Raw genomic sequence first — 23,921 nt, forward strand, 5'->3', positions numbered from 1 at the left:
TACGTAAGTGACAGTTTGTCTTTTTATTTATATCTGAAACACTACCGACCGTCAACGAAAAGAATGTATCTACTCGAAAGCAGATTTCATTTACTTATCCTGAGGATTGTTAACTTGAAATTTTGCACGGAATATGAATCACTTGCAGACCGTTAACGGAAAAGGTAAGGAAACGGAAAATTAATACTTCATAATATAATTCACAGTGTTTCGTTAATTAATCTTGGATAACTAAGTGGGGCGAAGAAATTGACTTACCTTGTACTCTTGCAGGAGGTTGTTCCATTTTTTGATGATTTTTGAAATCGGTAAAGGCACACTGAGTTCTCGTTCGACGACCCTGCGGAAAAAAAACATATTTGTTTAGAAATTTCAATATTCCTGTTTCTATTTTCTTAATTTATGGTTGATGACTTCATGGAGCCTAGTAAGCTCAATCTAAGAGAATGTGACTGTGAATAAGTCGATATTCTTGATAATAAAGAAGCATTCCTCTCTGAAGAGTATAAAAACGTGTTTTTCATGCTTAGCAGACTTTTGCAGTTTGTTGATTGAGCCTGATTAGAAAATAATTGAAAGGTTGACTTTATAAAGCGCTTCTTACTTTATTTGTACAATTAAACAATGAGATAAAGTTGGTTAACAAATATTTGGTATTCTACCAACTAAATTCAATATCTTTGAATTTTCAAAATGAATCACAATTCAAGAGTCTTTTTCTGTTAATCGTAAAATTGGAAGAGCGAGTCTCCAAATTTAAGTAGCTTCAATATTCATTACGGTACTTCGGCCGGACCTTTGTTTAGTTGCTTCATCTAGAAGAAGTTTGTATGAAGGTTACATGTCTCACTTTTCGGATTTTATACAGGAAGTTGTGGGATCAATCTCAGTTCTTTTCCTTTCTATATTTTGTATTCAAATACGATTCTTTTCCTCTCTCACCCTCTTCATTAAAGAGCTCTTGCAAAGCAAGCAGCAAACCACAAGTGCGGGTAAAAACTAAAATTCTCAAATCCCATCCACGATTCAAAGTCAAGCGCGAGGCAAACCTCACCCGACTCATGGCTCAGGGAATCGTCCATGATTCGAATCGCGATTTGCATCATTGCGTGATTTTTACGTGTTCTTCTTTGTTTTGATACTTTTTGGAGCGAAATCATTTTTCGGTGAATGAGCGAAACGATGCGATTCTGTGTGAAAAACTCATGCGCGATGCTCTCCATACAGAATCGCAAGCGAGTCTGCGCACTTCAAACCACACGAGCGAATGCCATCGCAAGAAAAAACACGGGAGCATGAGATGGGAACTTTTGAAGACTAGAGCTGTATTTGACTGTCACTTCACCCTTTTGGAGTCCATTTTTAATCTAATACTATTTGGGATTTATAAATATAAATTAGATCAAACTGGAATCAGAATTTAATTATGTTCTATTCGGAATTTAATTTTGGATATATTCTGGAAATCTTTCGGCTATGCAATCTGATAGTTTTAGAACAAATTTTTAAATTTTGTCCTACGTTCCGACATCGGGTTCGAAGTCTTCTTCATGGAAAATTATGTTCGCCTTTTGTTAAGTGTGATGGGTGACCGTCATAGAACACCCATCACACTTAACAAAGAACAAACACAAATTTTTCCCTGAAGAAGACATCGAACCCGACGTCGAAGCGTTGGACAAAATTTTAAAGTTTGTACTAAAACCATCAGACTAATCAAATTTTATTCGAAACAAATTCTATTCGGAAGTTTAATATAAATCTAATTGGAATTTTATAATGTTTCAATACGATTTTATTAAAATCCCATTTAGAATTTAATCAGACTCCATTTTGATTTATGTCGAATACACTAGCGGAGCTAAGCAGGGTTACGAGGGGACATGTGGCCCACAACCTCAAATATTTTCTTTCCTAAAGTAATTTTCGAAAGAATTTTCTAAGAGGAATTTCGAACGAATTCCAAGAATTTCACTTCCTAGATTTTCAGAACTTTTTTTTTTAATTGTCGTAGGTATTTCTCGCGCTTAGTTTCATAGGGGCGTAACTGTATGAATCGATTCCTCTTTTTCGATGTTTTCTTTTTATTATTGTACTGAATTGCGCTTGTTTGTCGATGGTTTAATGATTTGGTGTGATAAAGGATGAATCTATCTTGCACCAGAATCAGTAATCACGGTTGTAGCTTTTGAAACAATTGAGTTATTAACAAATTATAAAATCGATAAAGAGAAATCGATCAATACAGTTACGCTCTATGCAACTAAGCGCAAGAATTTCTTAGTAAATTACTGGAAGAATTCTTTTGAGAAAATTCAGAAATAATTGCTGAAGTAATTCCTTCAAAAATAAAAGGCATTCCTAGAGCAATTTTGAAAAGCATTCATTAAGAAATTCGTAAAATTTTGGAATTTTTCTAATGAAATTTCTAAAGGTTTTCTTAAAGCAATTCTCGTAGTTCAATATTGTTAAAAAAGTTTCTGAAGGAAATTCCGTATGAATACCAAACAAATTTCCAAAGATATTTTCAAGGGAAAAGAGTTTCTAAATGAATTGCTGAAGAAAATATTGAAGAAGCTTTCTAAAGAACTGTTAAAGGAATCCACTAAAGAATCTCGAATGGTATTTCCAATCAATTACCTATTGAAAATTTCTTATACATTTTTGGATTTCTACAGAAACTTCTTAGGAAATTACTTCAGAAACTCCTGCAAGAATTTCTTCATGTTGTTGGAATTTTCCGGGAATTTGTTCACTAATCTGGACAGTAGTAGAACAAGGCGCTGTTCTTAATCTAGAATTAAGACTTCGCGCCAAGCAGAACAAAAGTATCGGGATTGCAGTCGATCCATGATCATACTTTTTCTGATATTCTTGAGAGTTCCTTGGAAGTTTGCTCCAGGAGTTGCTTCGGAAATTTCTCCAAAAATTTCTTAAAGTATTCATACCGGTGATATTTCATGAATTTAACCAAAAGTCTATTTAAAAAATAATCCAGGAATTTTTTTGGTAAAAATATCTCCTAGAATAAATTCTATTAGTCGTTAAAATTCCATTCCACTGTAAGTAATCTTCTGAAATTTCTCCAGTGATTCATTACAAAATTCCTCAAAATATGTTTCCAAAAATTCTCCGCAAATCAATATTTAAATACCTTCAGAAATTCTTCAAGGAATTCTTTGTGAAATTCAGATATTCTTATGGAAATAGATTTTTTTTTCGAAAAATCGAATAGGAATTCTAAACATAAATCAGAATTTTCCTAAGGAATCCCTTAAAAAGTCCTATAGAAAAACCTTACGGAATCGTTGCTTCTTAAAATTCCTTAGGAAATTTCTTCAAAAACTCTTTTAGAAATCTCTTCAGATTTCTTCGGAATCTCTCCAGGAATTCCATCGCAAATTCCTTAACGAATTATTTTAAGAATTTATTCGGAAATTCTTTTAGAAATTCCTTCGGTCATTCAGTCGGAATTCCTACGGAAAATGCTTCGGAAATAACAGCCTGCGGAAATTGTTTCAGGAAATCCTTACGAAATTCCTTTAGGAGAATTCATTCAGAAATCTCTTTATCAATGCCTTTGGAAATTGTTTTAGAAATTCCTTAGTGAGTTGGTTTAGGAATTCTTTCGAACTTTTTTTGAGAAATTACTTGAACAATTATTTCAGAAATTTATCAAACAATTTTTTTTCAGAAATTCCTTAACCCTCTCTTTCCCACGACTTTTTTCGAGAGATTTCAATAGGAAGGAATGATCTATGGAAAAAATGCTGGAATAAAAGTTATTTGGCATAGCTAAGTTTAGTGGAAAAGGAAAAAATTTTTTTTTTGATTGTAAATCAATAGTGACTTGATTGTTTTCAATAGTTTCACTATTTTAACTCAAAATTGATTATATTTGCCGTCTAACAAAACCATAAAGTTGTGCCAAATACTGCTCTTTGTTGTTGAAATAATTTAATGAATCTTGGAAGGTGCAAAATTTGATGGAGCTCTACAGCTACCATGGGAAGGAAAGGGTTGAGAAATCCCTTCCGAAGCTCTAGGAAGAAATTATTTCTACGGATATTTCTCCGGAAATTCCTTTAGTATTTCCTATTCATTGTTGCAAAAATTTGTCCGGAAATTTATTAAAAAATGAATAAATTTCGGATAAAATCTTCCATCAATAAATAATTCCTGCAGGAGTTTCGGAAGGAATTTTGTATAGTTTTACTAAAAGGTTTTCCTGGAGGAAGTTTCTGAGGGATTTCCTGAGAAACTCACAAAGGCCTTTCCAAAGAACTTTCCCAAGAAATTCCTGGACAAATGTCAAAAGGCATTCTCAGCGTAATTTTCCCAAAAGAATTTCTGAAGGATTTCCTAAAACATATTCTGAAGAATTGCCTGAAGAAATTCCAGAATACCGCAAGGTATTTCTGAAACAATTGCTACAGAGGGTCTGAGTCATTTGACATGAAGGACATTTGGCGTAATTTTGAACTGTTAAAGGGAAAGGCCTCAATAAAGAAATTAAAGAAGTCGACCGAAATCTAACCTGGCAACAGGTTAAAGCGATAGCCGGGCAACGCTCAGGATGGAGATCTTTCAATTCGGCCTTTTGCACCACCGGAGGTGTACAGGATCCATAAGTAAGTAAGTAAAGGGAAAGGGGTTTTTGATGTATATTTCCGCATAGTTAGATTTGGAATTATGATGGACATATTTCGGAAGGAAGGACAAACGGAACGGCTATTTCCGAGAAAGAGATCACATCCATCATTGAATAAAATACATAAAAAAGAATTTTGAATCCCCTTGATTCCGACAAACACTTAATGTAGAATAATGGATCAAATCTTCTATTTTCATAAAAGCAATCACTTTTTATTTTGAAGAAGGGTCCAAATCCCTCATTGTATTTTTGAAGGCAAACGCCTACTTTTTAAGAAGGAATCACATTCACCTTTGCCCTAATCCGGGCAAGTGCCTATTTTTCAAGAAGTGATCACATCTACCCTTGCCTTAATCAGAGCAAGCGCCTAGTTTAAATGAAGGGATCACATCCACCATCGCCTTATGCCGAGCAAACGCCGGCATTTAAAGAAGAGATCACATCCCCAATTGTCGTAATCCGAGCAAGCGCCTACTTTTAAGGATCACATGTGATGGATCACATCCACCATTGCCTTAATCCGGGCAAACGCCTCCTTATAAATAAGGGATCACATCCACTATTGCCTTAATTCAAACGAGAGACTCACATCCACCATTACCTACTATTAAAGAAAGGACCTTATCCATCATTGCTTTAACCCGGACAAACGCATCCAGATAGATTATATCCATTGGAGAAATGCATGCTTTCTTCGAATGAAATATGTATTTTATTATGTTACTAGAGAAAAATACCCAGCTTTGCCTAGGTGTTTTTGTTGCAAATGTCATGTACTGAACTATTTGCATTTGCAGCACCGCACTCCAGATCAATTTCCGTGCTATTGTTAAGTTTCCACGGGCCCAATTGCATTCTACTGATTTCTTACCTTCCCCTGCTAAATATTTGTACTTTTTGTACTTACAAACCTTACGGATCCCAAGACAAATCGATTGAAAAAGAAAATTTTGCAAATCGGTTGACCTGTTCGTGAGTTAAATTGTCAGGGAGGTAACCTGAACTAATTTTTATTTATATGGATATTAGAGTGGGGCGCAGTTGTATGGAAAAACGCAAACTTTGTCTAATCAAGTGAGATCAAGGTTTTTCTGAATCGTTTTGGGACCCCAATCAACTGTGCAAAATATGGGCTCGATTGGTTGCAACCTCGCATGCCGCATCGCGTTTTAAATTTACGATGCGGAAAGCGAGGAAGCAACCAATCGGTCACAAATTCTGCACAGTTGTTCAGGACCCAGATGGCTTCGAAAAACCATTGATTTGAAAAAATGACCATGACGCCCCACTCTAAACTGGATATTTACTATTCCCGGTTTTTACAGCAACACTGAGTCTAGTAACTTATTTTATGAACAAACAAAAATTATGCCATATGTCCGTTATGTCAAATGACCCTCTCTTTTGTCGGTGTTGTCAATTATGTCAAATGTCCGTCCATTATGCTAAATGACCTTATGCCAAATCGCGTTATGCTAAATGACTTTTTCCCAAATGACCAGCTCCTGCTGCAGGTATTTTTGGAGACATTTTTTTGAAGACATTTTCAAAGGAATTTGCAAATGAATGTCTTGGGCAATTTCCAAAGGAATTTCTGGGTTTATCTTCGAAGTAATTTTCGGAGGATTTCCTGGAGAAATCCCTGGAAGGAATTTCGAAAGAATTCATAGAAGAATGTCCAAAGAAATACTGGGAGAATTTTTAAAACAGCCTGACATTTTTTTAACTTGACTTATCGCTTGACCGATTAACCCCTCCAATTATGATTCTTCTGACGCCAAATTATAAATTAACCAATTGATCCAAAAAGCTGGTGCCCCACCATTTCCAAAACTCTGGTGCCGCCAGTGGTCGAATATAATTCGGAGTTCAATCAAACTCTGTGATAACAACGACATGTTCGGGATATCACTTTTCTTCCAGCGACCGATTCCCAAGGCAACGTAGGACTTCCGTCACAGCTTCATTGAAAACCAAATCGACCACATCTGCGTCAGCCGAAAATGGAAACAAATGTACGGAATAAACGTAATGCCGTGTCGTCATCGTATCATAACATCATATTTTCAGCGGCGAAATATGTCTGCACATAGTGTGGATTCGTCGGCAGGAGAAAAGAGTTGGGAGATGCCACGGAGAAAAGGTTCTTCGTTGAAAAACTGGATATTCGTGCTGCAGATATTCCGGGATGTGATAGCGTGGAAGACCAATGGGTCGCCACAGAAAACATCTTCATCGCCACCACCAGCGAGAATAATATGGGCGAACTGCGTACTCGGAGAAAACAATGGATCACCGATGAGCCAAAGTCCTAGCCCGTCAACGATACTCGGCTCTGGAGAAGGAAGTGAAACGCCTGAGCCTGAGCGGACTTTCTTGCTTCCACTACGATAGTGCACGACGCTTCAGCGGTGCGCGAATGAATTCAACGATGCCTGAAATGAATTCAACGGAAGCGGTCGCTGGTCTGCTACTAACCGACTCAACTGACCAGCTGAAATGCTGGTTCGAGCAGTTCGAACACCTTTTTCAAGTGCCAGCCAGGCCACCACCTCGGCATGATCGACATAGGATCCGACGTACACGCGGCAATACCGATGCTACATCATTGCTAGAGATACAAACGGCCATCTAAAGCATGATATCGAACTATTGCTTCGTTTATTTCGTGGTAATTTAGACATATGCTGCTCTATCAGGTTGGGTAACTCTGTCCATGCCGATGTGGTCCCCGCAATTTTCCGAAAGTATCCGGAGGTGATCGCTATCCAGGAACTCTCTTAGTTACCTTGTACAGCTTTCCATATTCTGCTTTTGGCGTCCCCTAATGGGACGGATGACTTGAAAGCCTGGCCTTGGTGTCCGAATTCAGTAATCCAAGGATCCCGGGGTGCTTAGGCTTGTCGCTCTGTAGTGCGGAAATGAACCTGGTGGAGTCAGCCAGGACGACGATGAGTTTCATGGATGCTTATGTGGCGGCAATGAATACCAGAAACCGATCCATCCGTAAACCTGTGTTCGTGGTTGTGGAAACCTCGGTTAGGGAGCTCGTTCACCGAGAGCCACGAAATTGTTTCCCTCTGCGAAAGTTGCAAGCCTTGGAGCTATTTATAATAGTTGTTGAAGATTGCCAGCCAATCGACGATGCCCATCGTGATTAGAATGCAGTTCCTTTCAATGAGAAGCAGGATTCTGTATTATTCGGAGGTGGTTGTGGCGAACGAGGCGGATTTGCGGCAGATGGCCACCAGCACATGGTGGCAAAAAAGCGAGATGCCAGACTCGGCACAGGCAGACTCTGCTGGTGTTGATTGTAATAATCCTGATGCGGCTCGAACATAGGAATTGATAGTTGGTGACAGGGTTTCGACGAGGTTACGGAGGACGATGTAGATTAGTCCCAAGCCGTAGAATAGGCAGCTATTAATGATAGACCCCCTTTCGTTAACCGAAGCTTCATTTTGTTGGTTCAGTGAGGATTGGACAAGACTCGAACCAGGTTGACTCTGGTACGACAACTTACTTTGACTCTGTGGAAGTGCAAAAGGAACGAATAGACTCTTTTTTGATGGAGACTCCGAGAGCTTTCCCAATCTTTTAGTTGGGTATGGGCTGGTCATCAAACTTAAGGCACGGCCCGGACACCTGGTGCTCCCACCTGCAGACGTGTCCTCGTACGCTTTTTACTGGTTGTGTGGTGAAGCCAACCGATTTTGGCCCAATGGAGGAACGAACTAGCAGCGCATTGTGCCTTAATCCGTGTATGAGCGACAACGACTAAAGACAATTATCAGAATCACGTCTGCATATATGAAGGTATAGGGGAACTACTCCTGGAATTCATCTCAAGAGATGTCTCACATCTCGTTTCCTTCTTCTCACAGCAAAAAGTAAGAATGAGATGTGAAACGTCAGGAGCTTGGAGAGAAAAATTAATATTTTTTTTTGGCACTTGGTTTGCTAGAACCCCGACCACTTCTTCTCATTTCATTCTAACTTCTTACTGAGAAAAGTGAGAAGAGAGAAATAAGAAGTGAGAGGTGAGATATCTCGTTTCTAAAATTTTATTTCTCCTTGTGAGATGATTATTTGAGTAGCAAAAGTGAGATATTAGACATCACACTTTTGGTTTTTTTCCTTACCTGATACTATGAGAAATGAGAAGAGAAAATTGATGAGTGAGAAGCGATTGGTGGAAAGTTATTCATGAAAAGTGGTTTGTCACTTCTCACTAATCACTCCCGAATGATAAGTGAGAAATAACAAGTAAAAATTGAAACAAGAAGTAAAATGTTCCACACCTCACATATTCATCACAGTGAGAATCGAAAGTGATAGGTGAGTAGCAAGGATGTTTTCGATCATTTAGTAATTTGTTAATAATCCATTCCAGAGGCTGAATTGCAAAATGCGTTGATTAGGAGACTTCTTGTGTGAAGGTTTTCCTACAACTCTGCTTAGCTGTTCGTTGTTCGAATTCTACTTACATCGGAGTTGAAGCGCTAGTTGCAGTATCTCATTATCTATATAATAAAAATGAAATGGTCTGTGTTCGTATCCGCATAACTCAAAAACGGCTCGATAGATTTTCTTCATTTCTTGGTTATCGTTTCCGACGGGTTTATATGATATTTCCTCTTGCGAAAATCAAGAATAAGGTCGAGTAAATTATAAATAACTAAAACAAAGATATATATGGAAATTTCGCAAGGGCAGTTCACAACGCGCATTTTCGCCTACTATGCAGGACAACGTCTGCTGGGTCAACTAGTAAATGATAAAAATATTTCAACCATTTAGTTTAAGTTAATGTAACTAGCGCTATAACTCCATTATAAGTGGAATTCAAACAACGAAAAATTAAAATTTTGAATGAGAAAAAAGAAGAACTGACGACAGGAAAGAAGAAAAAAGGGTGAAGTGATTAGGCTCAATAAGAACTAACAAATGAGAAATATTATTCGAACTTATTAGCAGTTTGATATATTTGAAGAATTTTCTGTTGGCACTAAAGTGGATTAAGCATTTTGGGAGTTACAATCTTCAGAAGCTGGTATAATGGTTAACAAATATTACAGCATTATTTGATACACGTTGCTTAAGTAAAACCAATCTAGATGATTTCGGGAAATGAATTTAAATTTGAAGTAGAACAAAATCAACTTTATCTCTACTACAGAAAACGTGGTTTGACCCCGGAGCCAGAGATGCATCCTGAACAGAACATGAGCCAAGAGCGTGCCTTTGTGTTCAAAGCTTTGAACTCTGAACACAGTTCAGTGTGCACTGGATTGGTACGCAAGCAAAACGATCATGGTAACTAAGATTCCTTAGATTTGGAACTAAATATGCAAAAACATACGAGCATGCTTGATTTCTATACGTTAGATGCTCACGTGTTCCAATACTAGCCGAAAAATGAGTAGCATGCCGTCGTTTGAGTTTGTTTTCCTAGGATACAAGTTGCTAAGTTAGGTCAGCGCTCTTGAACAGTGTGCAGTGTTCAGAACATTTTGAACACGAACACGCGTTCTTGTGTTCAGATGCATCTCTGCCCGGAACTAAAACTAAAGTTATATTTTTGAGGAATTTCAATTTGAGAACTCTCTTATGCATGATATGCTGTAAGTCGATATGTTGATAAGTTTCTTTATACTTTTTACGTAATAGTTTACTATAAAAAAAACAAGAGCTTTAAAATTATTTGACAATTTTGAAAATTTCTGAAGGTATAAAACTCATACATTTAAATCGTATCAACGATTAGGGCAACTGGTTTGGGCCAGGATCGAGTCCAGTGGAGATGGATACTCCATTTGGCGTTGGTTAATCGAAGAGCTGTAACCCACCAAGTATCAAGTACAATGAATGCGAATGTACATTTACATAATGAGTATTGATAAGTGAGAAATGAGAAGTGAGAAATGAGAAGTGAGAATTGTGAATGAAAAGTGAGAAGCCAAAGGTGATAAGTGGGGTGTGCGAAGTGAGAAGTGAGAAATGAAAAGTGAAAAATAGAGAGTGGAAAGTGAGATGTGAAAAGTGAGAAGTGAAAAGTGAGAAGTGAGAAAAAGTAAAAAGTGAAACTTGAGAGGTAAAAATTAAGAACTGAGTGTTAAACGAGAAGTGAGTAGTGAGCAGTGAGAAGTGAGGATTGAAAAGAGAAAAGTGAGAAGGGGGAATGAGAATTGATAAAAGAAAAGTGACAACTGGGAAAAGAGAAACGAGACGTGAGGAGTAAGAAACGGGAAATGAGAAGCAAGATTTGGGAATTAAAAATTGCGAATAAAATTCTTATTCCTTTCAACATCCATCGTTATTCTTCTTTCTTCTTCCTCTACATCGTTCTACTTTCTTCCCTTTCCTTCTACTTCTACTTCGTCTTGCTTCTCACTTCCAAGTTACCATCTCTCACTTCCCTAGCAGCACAATTCTGATTGATTTGGTTACAGCAACTCCTATGTGACTCGATTCGGTCGCACATGATTCACCGCAACTTGTTTATGTCAAGTATGCTGCTCGGGTTCTCACCTCTTGCTTCTATTTTCCTCACTACTTACTTCCCAATTATCGCATCTCACACCTCACCACTCACTTATCACTTCTATTTTCTCTCTTTTCATTACTCACTTCTCAGTTGTCCCCACTACCCAGTATATACTTCCATTTCTCAGTAATCACTTCTCACTACTCTGCACTCACTTCAAACGTATCATTTTTCAGGTGTCAGTTCTCACTTTTCACTTCTTACTCAATAAGAAATGAACAACCACATTTTTGTTTTCGATCTAAATCATTATTTTGTTCTCTAAAATAGATGTAAACAAAGTTTGGGCAATTTAATCAATTTTACATTTTGAGTTTTTATTTTTTATTTTGATTTGCCAGTTTTCAATGCAATGAACTAGTTTCTATAATTAATTAATCTTTTTGATTACTGAATATATAAGGCGTTTGAAAATTCTAATTTAATGCTGAATTATTGCACTTTTTTAAGGGCCAAAGGACCCTAAACCATACTCCTACATGCTGTAAAAAGTGTTTGAATTTTGGAAGAAAATATATAAATGTGTTCCCTATCTCGATACCTCCGCAACTCAATAGTCCCTTTAATATCAAATAAAGAAGAGTTCAAATTACGCCTAAAATTTAAAGGGGTTAAAATTTAAAAAATATCGAGGAAAATTTCAAAAAGATGAGGGCACCACTTCCAATATTAAAGCAATGAGCAGCTGTCACCTTTCTATTCGACGCTTGCTGCGACGCAGCGCAGTTAAAATAAAAAGATGGCAGTAATGCGTTGCTTCTTCGTTAAGACTGGTGCCTCTGAAAACGCAAGGTGATTTTTTTTTAAATCTGAATAGTTGCACCTTAACAAAATTGATAGTTTTAAACTTATTGAAGTATTTCAACATTTGTTTATTTGAAAAAAAAAATATACAATTTTCTCGGCAATATAAACAATTAAGAAGGATTTACATTTCAAAAAATTGGAAAATACAAAATTGGAAAGTTTATATTTTTTATTGAAATAGTTTTTTTGACGTAGGATTACGTCTTTGTTTTTGATACGAAAATGGAGAATGGAAATTTGGAAAAAAATATACGTTTTGGAGATCAACAAGCTGATCATTTCTTAACGGGTTTTCATATTATTGTTAACTATCGATTGTACATTTATCTAAGAATCAAAATCACCATTGATATCTAATAACTTTCAATAGCACATTATTGATTTGAGCTCAATTCTCAAATGGTGTTCTCACAATCAGTCAATTATCGCATGAAATTACTCCCATTTATCAGTTTCCAAAACATGGAAAATTTCAAAAATATTAATCGATTGGGTAAATAAAAAATTGATTATGGATAGCATTATAAAAAATCAACAAAAATAATGGAAATATTGATGAATTATCGAGAAATAGTTTAGCGCTTCGTACATTTTAGTACCAAATCGCTAATCCATTTCGCAGATACAGTAGCGTTTCATGTGTTTGAAAAAGCTATATTTTGGAGCTTTTTCAAACACACTGTATAGAACTTCCGACACATTATTGGGCGCAAACCACATTGTGATACCCAATTCTTCAGTTTGAAAACAAAGTTTATTTACATCTTCGCAAAAGCAATTAACCCAAACAAACGAAGCCAGCCAGTTCATCGCAGAAAAAGGTTATGTTTACGAAATGACCCAACCGGTAAGCATCGTACGATCATATAACTGCATGCAGCCAGCCAGTGTTGGCGTTGTCCAGACCGCGTGGTAATGTCAGCCCTCGTCAGCGTGGTCCGTGATTTGTGCTAAAAGAATGTCAACCTTTTAGCACCTTCCCAATAACTATGCTGACTCGCCGCGGCGGGAGCAGGAGGTAATAAAGCAAAATCCTTTATGCCCTCTTCGTGAAAGAGAAAGCTCCAACAAAGTAAGCTTCGACGGCAAACGAGCAAAGAGCAAAACATATTCACTCAAAGTGAGCTTCTTGTAGCTGCGAATGAAGATGATAAGAAGCCGCAAAAATTCACATTCGCTATTGACTGTCACTCCATAAATTATAAGGAAATTGCTAAAAGAAAGTTGTTTAGAGAAGATTCTTAAAATTCACCAAAAGCAGTATAAATGTCAAAGAATAAAATAAATCAAAATAACGAAAGTGACGGTGAGAAATATCACACTCGGAGGAAAGTGATGCGCGACACCTTTCTGATGCAGACTGTCATCTGCAAACAATGCAATTGCAGCCGAAAAATGATGGATTTGGTGCAGCAGTCAGGTAGCACTTTTTAACGCACAATAATGTTATTCACTTCAATTAACATTAACCGTGTTTTAAACGCTAGCGATCATTAATCGAATTCATTTCAAAGTGTACAAGAATAATTATTTTTAAGAGCAAGGACCCAAATAAGCTGTAGTGCACCGCGATGTCTGTTTATCTGTGTCCAATCGAGGGTTGAAACAATGCACACGTTCGACTACTCGCTACTGCGATTCCGATGCTCTAACTTCACTGTTGATTTATTCCAACAAACGCATAGGGAGGCCAATAAACGATGACAACGAACGCCCAAAGGAATGAGCTAAGGCATTCCACGGGGGCATGTCAGTCGATCCTGAGCGACCATTTCGAAAATATTTGAAACTCTGCACAGTTTTTCAATTTCATCTAAATCGTCATTTTTCGATATCAAATCTTCATATTGAGTCACGACTAACTTTTCAAAAGGGTGTATGTGAAAATGGTTCAAAAATATTTAAAAAGCTGCACAGCAAAAACGGAATGTTCGATTGTTATGATTTTTTCAGCAAAGTTAGACAACTAAATGGTGATTCTTAAGAAAATGTGCACATGTTTTTTGCCTGTAAAAATATCATGTTTGTCACAAAAACTCAAATATCTCAAAACCCTATCTTTTTCGAACGTAATTTTTTAGGGAATACGGTCCATTATATTAGCTATCTACCATAAAATTTGGTGATGGTAAACTAATAAACCAAAACGTTATGCCATTTCAAACATTTCACAATTTTCACATTTAGTAAAAAAAATTTTTTTTCTGTGTAAGTTATTTCGAGAATTGCAGTTTGATGCAGATTTTATTGTTAAGGGACGTGATTTAAGCAAGTTGTTTTCATGATATTTTGATTTAATTATTCATAGCATCTATAAGAAACTTAGACACGATCCAGTGTTGTGATCAAAAGTATTGATAGTGTCATAATTTTCATTGCACGTGACTGGCGAAAAATTCTTTTAATAGTGTTGAAACCTGTTGATAATAACGTTGATAGAAACATATCAGAAATGTTATTTTTAAGACAAAAGCTGCAAAATCAAAGATTTATATACACGTGTACGTCTATAGTTTACCTGCAAAAAATATACCTCTTAGAGAATAGACTTTATGATCGGGAGGAAACGGGTATCTTCAACAACAACAAATGCATGATAGGTACATACCATGACAATGCTCACGAAAAAGCCAAAAAATTTCTACTACTAAGGTTGTTAAAGATCTTATAGTAATTTTTTTCTTCAGTCAAGCAAATGACACCAAACTAGTCAGTAAAAACTTAAAAGTGATTTTGTTTATTGAAATATTACGAACAACATGAGTAGCCGCTTTCTCAACTGTTGTAGGCCGTTTGATGGAAAAAAGTGTTCAAAAGAGTTACGAAATCTCACCGAAAGCACCATAGATAAACTGAAAGCGACTGGTTATGCTCCAATGTCCACATTGAATACAAATTTACGCATTTGCACGTCCTGCCGTCTAAACGTTGACAAAAGAGCAATCTGTATATCATCGGTTGAGCAGAGCGCAGGAAGTTCGAAAACGACAGCAACTGAGGAATTGCCAGATGTATCGACAACAACTGAGGAATTACCAGAAGTATTAAGTGCTGAGAGCCTTGCCACCGTACCATCAGCGAAATCTGTTTCAACAAATCAATCGGAAGATGAGTGTATCCAAAAGGTCAACATCGAACGCTTTAACGAGGGCATAGCTGGGATAAAAGTGACTCCGATTAAATGGAGTAAGATGGACTACGTTTATTACCCGGAGAAAAAATACCGTGAAATAAACGAAGCTGTACGAAGAAACCTCTTCAAATTAGGACCTGATGATGTGGAAAATACAGACTACGATGAGGTAATTATAAATATGAAGGAAAGGTTCTCGAATGCAGCCACGACAAGGAAAGAAAAATTATTGATTTTGTCGATGCTGCCAAGTTCGTGGTCTATTCAGGATGCCTTTGATGAGTTCAAAACCAATAGAAATACAGTAAAAGAGGCAAAACAATTGAAGAATAACTGTCTTTCAACCAAAAATACTAGGTCTAGTACTGCATTAACAGATGAGACAAAAGAAATAGTAGTTCAATATTTTGAAGATGATGAAGTAAGTCGAGCTATCCCTGGTCAAAAAGATTATGTATCAGTAAAAAAAGATGGAAAGCGTCAAGCAATCCAAAAACGATTAATGATGACGACTTTGAAAGAAGCGTACACACGCTTCAAGGAAATTCACGATAATATTAAAATAGGTTTTTCTTCATTTGCAAGCCTTCGGCCAAGGCAATGTAAGCTTCTTTCCAATTCAGGAACACATAATGTGTGTGTGTGCACAACCCATGAGAATATTAATCTTATTTTACATAGTTTGAAAAGAATCAATTTAACAAAGGATATTAAAATGTTAACTGGTAGTCTTTTGTGTTAAAATACAACATCAAATTGCTATCTACGATCTTGTTCGGATTGTCCAGATTCTTCATCATTGCAAAATACTTTATTCGCTGAGTTTGAAGAAAAATATATTGATCAGTTATCATTTGAGCAATGGGTGACCACGGATAGGTGTGACATAGAAACTATTGTAAAACCTGTAGATGAGTTTGTGTCATATTTTTGCTTGAAATTAGAAAGTTTAATCCCTCACGATTTCATTAAAACAGAACAATCCAGCTTTTTAAAAAATACGAAAAATACATTACAAAATGGTGAATTTTTAGTCATTTGTGATTTTTCTGAAAATTACAGCTTTGTATTGCAAGATGAAGTGCAGTCCCATCACTGGAACGTACAACAAGCTACAATTCATCCATTCGTTATTTATTTTAATGGAAGTACGCAAATTGAACACTTAAGTTTTATTATAATTTCCGAAGATTTAAGACACGATTCAGTATCCGTAAACTTGTTCATTGAAAAAATGATTAACTTTTACGCGTTGATAAGCATAAAGAAGTCAAAAGATATATTTCATGTCTGATGGAGCAGCGTCGCAGTACAAAAATCGTAAGAATTTTTCGAGCCTATGTCAATTTAAATCAATGTACGGAATTGATGCAGAATGGCATTTTTTGCTACATCACATGGCAAAGGTCCTTGTGATGCTATTGGAGGAACAATAAAGCGCATGGCCACAAGAGCAAGTTTAGCCAAAGAACGTGAGCATCCAATTAAAACTGCGAAAGAACTTTTTGATTGGGCAAATCGTAGAAAAGAAAAAGATTTAACCAAATTATCATTTTGTTTTACTACTACTGAAGAGTACGAAATAAAGGCTTCAGAGCTCAGCGAGCAATTAATAACGCGAAAACGATCCAAGGAACCCAAAAATTTCACTGTTTCATTCCATTGTCGGAAAATAAAATTAAAGCAAAACTATACTCAAACTGTGCTGATAATAATTCAAAAGTGTTCGATATTTTAAAAAATTTGAATAAAAATAAATAAAAAATAAGTATTAATAAACTGTTTTCATGATATCATAACCCATACCAAAATTCAAACCCAAAACTCTTAGAGTTTCTATAACAACATTTGTAACTGCCACATTTAATTTAATACTTAGGATAATATTAATTCATTTTTATTTATTTATACATATAATATTTATACATATAATATACATAATATCGCTGAATACATACATATGGAATATCATACAAACAACTTGTTTAACTCACGCAAGGCCCTTAACAATAAAATCAGCATCAAACTGCGATTCTTGAAAAAAAAATACACGGAAATTTTTTTTGTTTACTATCTGTGAAAATTGTGTTCTGTTTGAAATGTCATAACTTTTTTGTTTATAAGTTTACCATCACCAAATTTTTATGGTAGATAGCTAATATACTGGACCGTTTTCCCTAAAAAATTACGTTCGAAAAAGATAGGGTTTTGAGATATTTGAGTTTTGTGACAAAATGATATTTTTAAAGGCAAAAAAAATTTTTTTTACTGTGCACATTTTCTTAAGAATCACCATTTAGTTGTCTAACTTTGCTGAAAAAATCATAACAATCGAACATTCCGTTTTTGCTGTGCAGCTTTTTAAATATTTTTGAACCATTTTCACATACACCCTTTTGAAAAGTTAGTCGTGACCCAATATGAAGATTTGATATCTAAAAATGACGATTTAGATGAAATTGAAAAACTGTGCAAAGTTTCAACTCAATAGAAAATCATGAATTAAAAATTTTCTTAAATTTTGATGCTGTTGCTTGGAATCGCTCAGCTGCGCTGCGAAGTGTGAGCAAAATCGGTTGCGAACGATGCTGAGGACGTGCTAAATTTGTTTTTGCAAAGCTCTTTTCGTCGACCGACGACGACGACGACGACGTTCGTCGCTTGTTGATGCGGTCATGAACGGCGGAGTGCGAATTTCACTTTCAACCGAATGCGCGAATGCGGAGTGGAGCGAAAATGATTTATCGTCGGTTGGTTGGTCGGTCGGTCAATACACACAAGACATGTGTTTGCTTTGTTGTTTGCAGAAAGTGAATCGCTGCGATGTTGATTACTTGACCAACTTCTGAAGACGGGCTTTGTTGGTAGACTGGAAAGTTCGCAGAAGCGTTATTTTTGTCTCGTCGATCACAGAATGGTTCGGGTAAGACGATAATCAAAGGTTCGTCGCTTAAGTTTTTCGTTGAAGAACACATCATCAAATCAAACCATCAACGACTATTCAAACAAAAAAGAAATCTTCTATCACAAATCCCATATTACTCCGCACCAAAAGAGTTTGAATGTTCCCAAACTCATTTTCATGATCCAACGGTACTTTTCGTTACACTGCCCGACCGAATCATCCGTGGTTTTGATTGCATTCATTTTGGGGTCCGCTTCTTGGACCCCCGAGCTCCGATCAGCCATAAAAACACTTCACATTCAGTAACGTGTTTTTGGGCGAGATAATGGCGAGAGCTGGAAAACCAAGCACTTCGATGCAGCGAAGAAAAGCATCGACGAGTTTCGTATCACGGACGAGAGTCTTCTTTTTCTATGGATGGGCATGGTTTGATTGATGTGGCTTATTTTCAATCCGAACGAAAAAAAACCCTGGTCTAGCAGCTAACTAATAACTAGTCAACAGGTTGCAGGTTGGTGCTTTGCCAGATGGGAAGAAACGAAGCACGCGGAAGGGAACGCGAACAAAGCGTACTTTTCCAACAGCATTTGGGCGGTTGAATCTACTGGAGGCGGAATAATGGACGCCGAATGTGGAATGTGGGAAAAAGCTAGACCGAAATTGTTCCACTTCCACGGGTTAAATGGGGAAGAAAACCTCGACTAATGGAGGAAGCATTCTGAACTCGGGAAGGCAGAACACCTCTCGGTTTAATTTTCAGCGCTGGGGAAATGTGGGTCAAATGATTTCGTTATGGGGTTTAATTGCGCTTTGATGTGTACACGAAAAATGATTTAAAAAAATTGCTAAATTGTACTTACGCCCACGCGTATTTCGATGCATTCCGTTTGCCGGTGAAGAGTGGTGATAGTTCTGCCCGTAGTCGGATCAGGGTTTTCACTTTGTCGGCTTCCCCTGAAAGAAAAGAAGATAAAGACGAAAACTAGTTAGTTGAATTGAAATCATCGAAATAAAAATACTGGGATGAGAAATCGTTGAGGATACCATTTTGCAAATTTTTGATAAATTTTCAAAGACTTTTGAAGAAGTTTTGAAAGAATTGTTAGAGGAGAGAAAAGGAAAAATCATAATTGGCAGCCATTTTTGGAGTTCCTGAAGAAAAACTGCATAATTTTCGTGATATCTCTGATACAAAACGAATCAGAACGAATTATTGTAAGCATAGATTCAAATGTTGATAAGTCGAATCTGACAGCACATCCACGCAAACCAACACCAGGACAGGCAGAAAAAAGTACGTCTTTTTGAAAAAGTATCAGTGATTTTTTTGTAGTATTTTTCGAAGAACTATTAAAATATCTTTGGTGAATATCTTTGGTGAACATATGTTCATCTCATCGCGAAACAAAGAAATGCTGCACCAATTTTGTCGCTTTTTTTTGTCAACATACGTGCTCACTGCTGAGATAAATCACAAAAATGAGAAACAAATCAAATTGCTTTCCATTGCTTTGTTTTTGATGGGATGAATATCGGAGCCTTGAGATGAATTCCAGGAGCAGTTCCCCTACAAACAATATTGCAAGATCTGGAAGGAATCTATCAGTAGATGGCTTTTAGATAAAAGAAAGAAGTTGGAACTTTCGAAATAATTATCATGAACAGTAGTTGGAAATTATATGTTTGGAAGACTTTTTATGGAATCTGTAAATGCTTTCCGAAGCAATTTCTACAGCACAGAAAAAAACACGGCTGCATAAAAAAAATCATAGAGAAGCTCTTGAACATACTCATAGAAAATCTGTTGTGTTGCCCATGACAGCGCATATATTCAATTCTTGAATAATGTCCAAGAAATCAATTACTGTCAGCTTAGTGACAATGAGGGTGTTGCCTTTCCTTCTTTACTATTAGAGAGCTTAAAGTAAAAGCATTTTTGCGCTGGCTTTCAAATACAATTCAAACTCAACTACTCTTTTTAATATTGCTGTTCCAGAGAAAACTTTCCTCTTTACGGTTCAATTTTGAAACTACCGCAGCTGTCACTTCATACTTTTTCTCTGCTGTTTGGCATGGCATTCTACGATGACAATGCCAATTATCAGATTTTTGTTTCAGTGTATTGAAGATTTCCAGGCTTGCGGTAGAACTTTGACAGCTGCGGTAGAACTTTACGGAATCCGCAAAATGGAAAATTTTGAAAAGATCCGCAATCCGGAATATCTTGTTCTTTTTTAGCTTCCAATAGAAGAGCTCTGAATTATAGAGCTGGAGCAACATCCGCTACTGGACGCAAATTTGGAAGATGTGCAAAATTGATAAAATCAAGAAGGATTTTGAAACATTCGGTTGAAGTTTGGGAAAGTTTGATGTTTTTATTGTAAAAAAACCGTTGCCATTTCTCAGAAAAATTTAGATACGATTCAGAATCTGGAATCTTATAAATCAAATAATAGTAAAGTTGGGTAATATACTAGATAAATCCATCTAAAAAAAAGAAATACTCAAAAATTGCATTAACTCTTTAAATTTTGAATTTTAATTGTCAATATCTTATAACATCAGAAGTATTTACCATGTGGAGATTAAGAAGAGTTAAAAAAGTAATTCTGAAATCGGTTTTGAATTCAAATTTTTAATTTGACTTCCAAAATAAAATAAGGCCGTTGCAAGTACTTAATAGAAATTATGTCCTAATGGTCCGCGAAAGTCAAGAGGAGGGGGGGGGGTGTATTATAAATATTAAAATGAGAAAAAAACTCGGGTTTGTTAAAGAATGTTTATTTTTTTCATTTGTTTATTTGTTAGGCTCATTTGTTTAATCAAAAACTCGACGGAGCCGATAATACGATTTTTTTACATTTCATTATTGCTAATAGTTTGTTCTACGCACACACTTCTCTTTCGGTCGAGAACCCAAAGCAGGTTCTGAAGAAAAGAAAAAATCTCGATTTTTTTGTTTCCCCTCAAAATATTATTTTGCGTAAAAAAATCCAATGGGGGGCTTTTTTTATATTTGTATCGACCTTATTTGGAAGTTTTTGAAATTTAAAAATTCGATTCTTTACAGATTTCAAACATTACTTCCTAATACTGTAAGAGATTACCTTTGGGAAATATTCCAATAGAAAAACGAGAACATTCTAAATTTTTCACACAATTAAAATTTTTCTAATTTGGAAAAAAAAGTTCATATTGTTATGTTTTATAACTTAAAAATTTCCCTCAGTTTTAAACATTTGCAGAACGTACAAAAATCTTTAAAAAATCAAACATGTGTTTTTCGAAATTTATTTTCGTGAATCTTTTGAATTTTGGAGATTTAAAGACTATTCGAATATTTTAAACATGCATATATCCAATGATAAAGAACACATTAATTTCTTACTATTTTAAAACTTTCTAAATGTTATAATTGTAAAACTTTCAGAGATATTAGAAATTCTCTCAACTCATAGTCTTTCAAAAGAATTCTTTTTTTTTCGAATTTTAATTTTTTTTTAAATTTCCTTATTTTTTGGCCTTTTTCAATTTTCTAAAACTTTCTAAATGAACTTTTAAAATGTTCAAAATGAAAAATAAAAATAAAAATTGGAGTGTTTGTGATTTTTTTTACTAATTTTTGAATAACCTTAGTTTTTTTTTTATTTTCAGTAAATTTTGGGTTCCGTTATTTCTGGCTTTATTTTTTTGGAAATTTTGGAAAAATATCTTGATTTATTAAAATTTTCGAAGATTATCGATTTTGGATTTTTTTAAATTTGGAATTATACAAAAATGGGGAATAGTCGATCAATTCTTATTTTTTATTATAGAGACTTGCAGCCCATGGCTATCCCGTCTTTTCAAATAATTTAAAAATTGTCTAAATGTTCCATAACAATGAAAAAAGTATAATATCCTCAATAATTTTCAAGTTTCTGGAAAAAATCAGAACTTTCATGTTTTCCAAATAGGAAAAATATAAGCCTTGACGATTGTGACTTTTTTTTAGAATTTTCAAAATTTCGTTCTACTCTAAAATTGTTTAATGTTTCATACTCCACTTCTCCGGAATTCTAAAAACAACTTTCTGGACAAAAAAAACTTAGTTTTCTCATTTTTTACTGAACTTTTAAACATGTGAATTAAAAGTTTCAACACTTAGGAACAAATGTTTTCTTAATTTTTTTATGACTTTAGTAAGTTTTGTTTTTTTCACTCTAATAACTGAAACTTAAGAATTTGGGATTAAAAATAAAACAAAATAAGAGTGATTTTAAAATCAAACGAAACTAAAAATTTGTCATTTTTAAAAATTGTTATGATTTTTTCCAATCTCATCAATTTTTTTTTAATTTATGGGATTTTGAATGTTTTGAAAGTTTTTCAAACTAATTCAATTAAAAGTATATGAAATTAAAAAATAAATAACCTTTGAAAATCTTTTTTCCTCAGTGTTAGTAATTAAAGTTTCTAGAAATTCACAAGACAGAAATATTTTCCGGTTCTTGAATTTAAAAAAAATGTGCCTTTGAAGAGTATTTAAGACTGACAAAATGTTAAAAAGCAGAACAAAAAATAAGAAAACAGCGAAGTTTTGAATGAAATATTTCAGAAATATCCAAATATTAAGGAGAATATAAAAAAAATCTTTGTAACTTGCAAACAATTTAAAATAAATCTAATATTTTTTTAAACAGTAAAAAACCTTGAGGAATTGTAGAATTTAAAAATGTTTTCATATTTTCATTTTTTTTATTGTTTTACTACCTGTTAGGTATTGAAAATGCAGAATCTCAATCAGCAAACACTTCGTTTCTTCTTCTTCTTCTCCGTTGGCATTACATCCCCCACTGGGACATTGCCGCCTCGCAGCTTAGTGTTCATTAAGCACTTCCACAGTTATTAACTGCGAGGTTTCTAAGCCAAGTTACCATTTCTGCATTCGTATATCAAGAGGCTAACACGATGATACTTGTATGCCCAGGGAAGTCGAGACAATTTCCAATCCGAAAATTGCCTAGACCGGCACCGGGAATCGAACCCAGCCACCCTCAGCATGGTCTTGCTTTGTAGCCGCGCGTCTTACCGCACGGCTAAGGAGGGCCCCACACTTCTTTTCAGAATTATTTTAGAATTGATCTTTCAAAAGATTTAAAACATTTCTACTTGAAATTCTTAACCGATTTTTCCCATTTAATTAGAACCGGTACACATGCTTGAAAAGAAATTAAAAATTGTGTCTCCCGTGTGCCCGAGAATAATGATTTGAGAAAGCAACAACACAATTTTAGGATTTTATTGGGATTTCCTTTTTGAGAAACCCAAGATGCTTTTTTGATTTTTTGCATTTTAATATTCATTTTGTGTCCTCTTGGACATTTGGCCGAATAGGACATTTGGTCGAATAGGACATTTGGTCGAATAGGACATTTAGTCGAACAGGACATTTGGCCGAAAATGTCATTTGACCGAATAGGACATTTGGCCGAATATGTATGTGATTTGGCCAAGAGGTCATTCAGCCGAAAAGGTCAGTTGGTCGAAAAGGACATTTGGCCGAATAGGGAATTTGGCTGAAAAGGACATTTGGTCGAATAGGACATTTGACGGAATAGGACATTTGGCCAAATAGGAAATTTGGACGAATAGGACATTTGGCCGAATATGTCATTTGGCCGAATATGAAATTTGGTCGAATAGGACATTTGACCGAATAGGTCTTTTGGTCGAATAGGACATTTGGCCAATTATGTCATTTGGCCAATAGGTCATTCACCCGATAAGGTCATTTAGCCGAAAAGGCCATTTTGCCGAATAGGACATTTGGCCGAATATGTCATTTGGACGAATATGAAATTTGGTCGAATATGACATTTGGTCGAATATGGAA

The 23,921-nt window shown here is 35.5% G+C and overlaps 1 protein-coding gene across 4 annotated transcripts in view; it reads right to left on the minus strand.

Moving 5' to 3' along the window:
• Nucleotides 1-23,921, minus strand: part of LOC134204809 (probable serine/threonine-protein kinase DDB_G0267686) — a 333,973-nt gene that overhangs the window by 121,149 nt on the left and 188,903 nt on the right. For all 4 annotated transcript variants that reach the window (XM_062679623.1, XM_062679615.1, XM_062679610.1 and 1 more), the window contains 2 exons: nt 18,907-19,000; nt 259-340 (listed from right to left, as the gene is read on the minus strand). In XM_062679623.1, the coding sequence (XP_062535607.1) occupies nt 259-340; nt 18,907-19,000 (176 nt within the window). The remainder of the gene's footprint in view (nt 1-258; nt 341-18,906; nt 19,001-23,921) is intronic.

This window comes from Armigeres subalbatus, chromosome 1 (assembly GCF_024139115.2).
Source record: "Armigeres subalbatus isolate Guangzhou_Male chromosome 1, GZ_Asu_2, whole genome shotgun sequence".
Lineage (NCBI taxonomy): Eukaryota > Metazoa > Arthropoda > Insecta > Diptera > Culicidae > Armigeres > Armigeres subalbatus.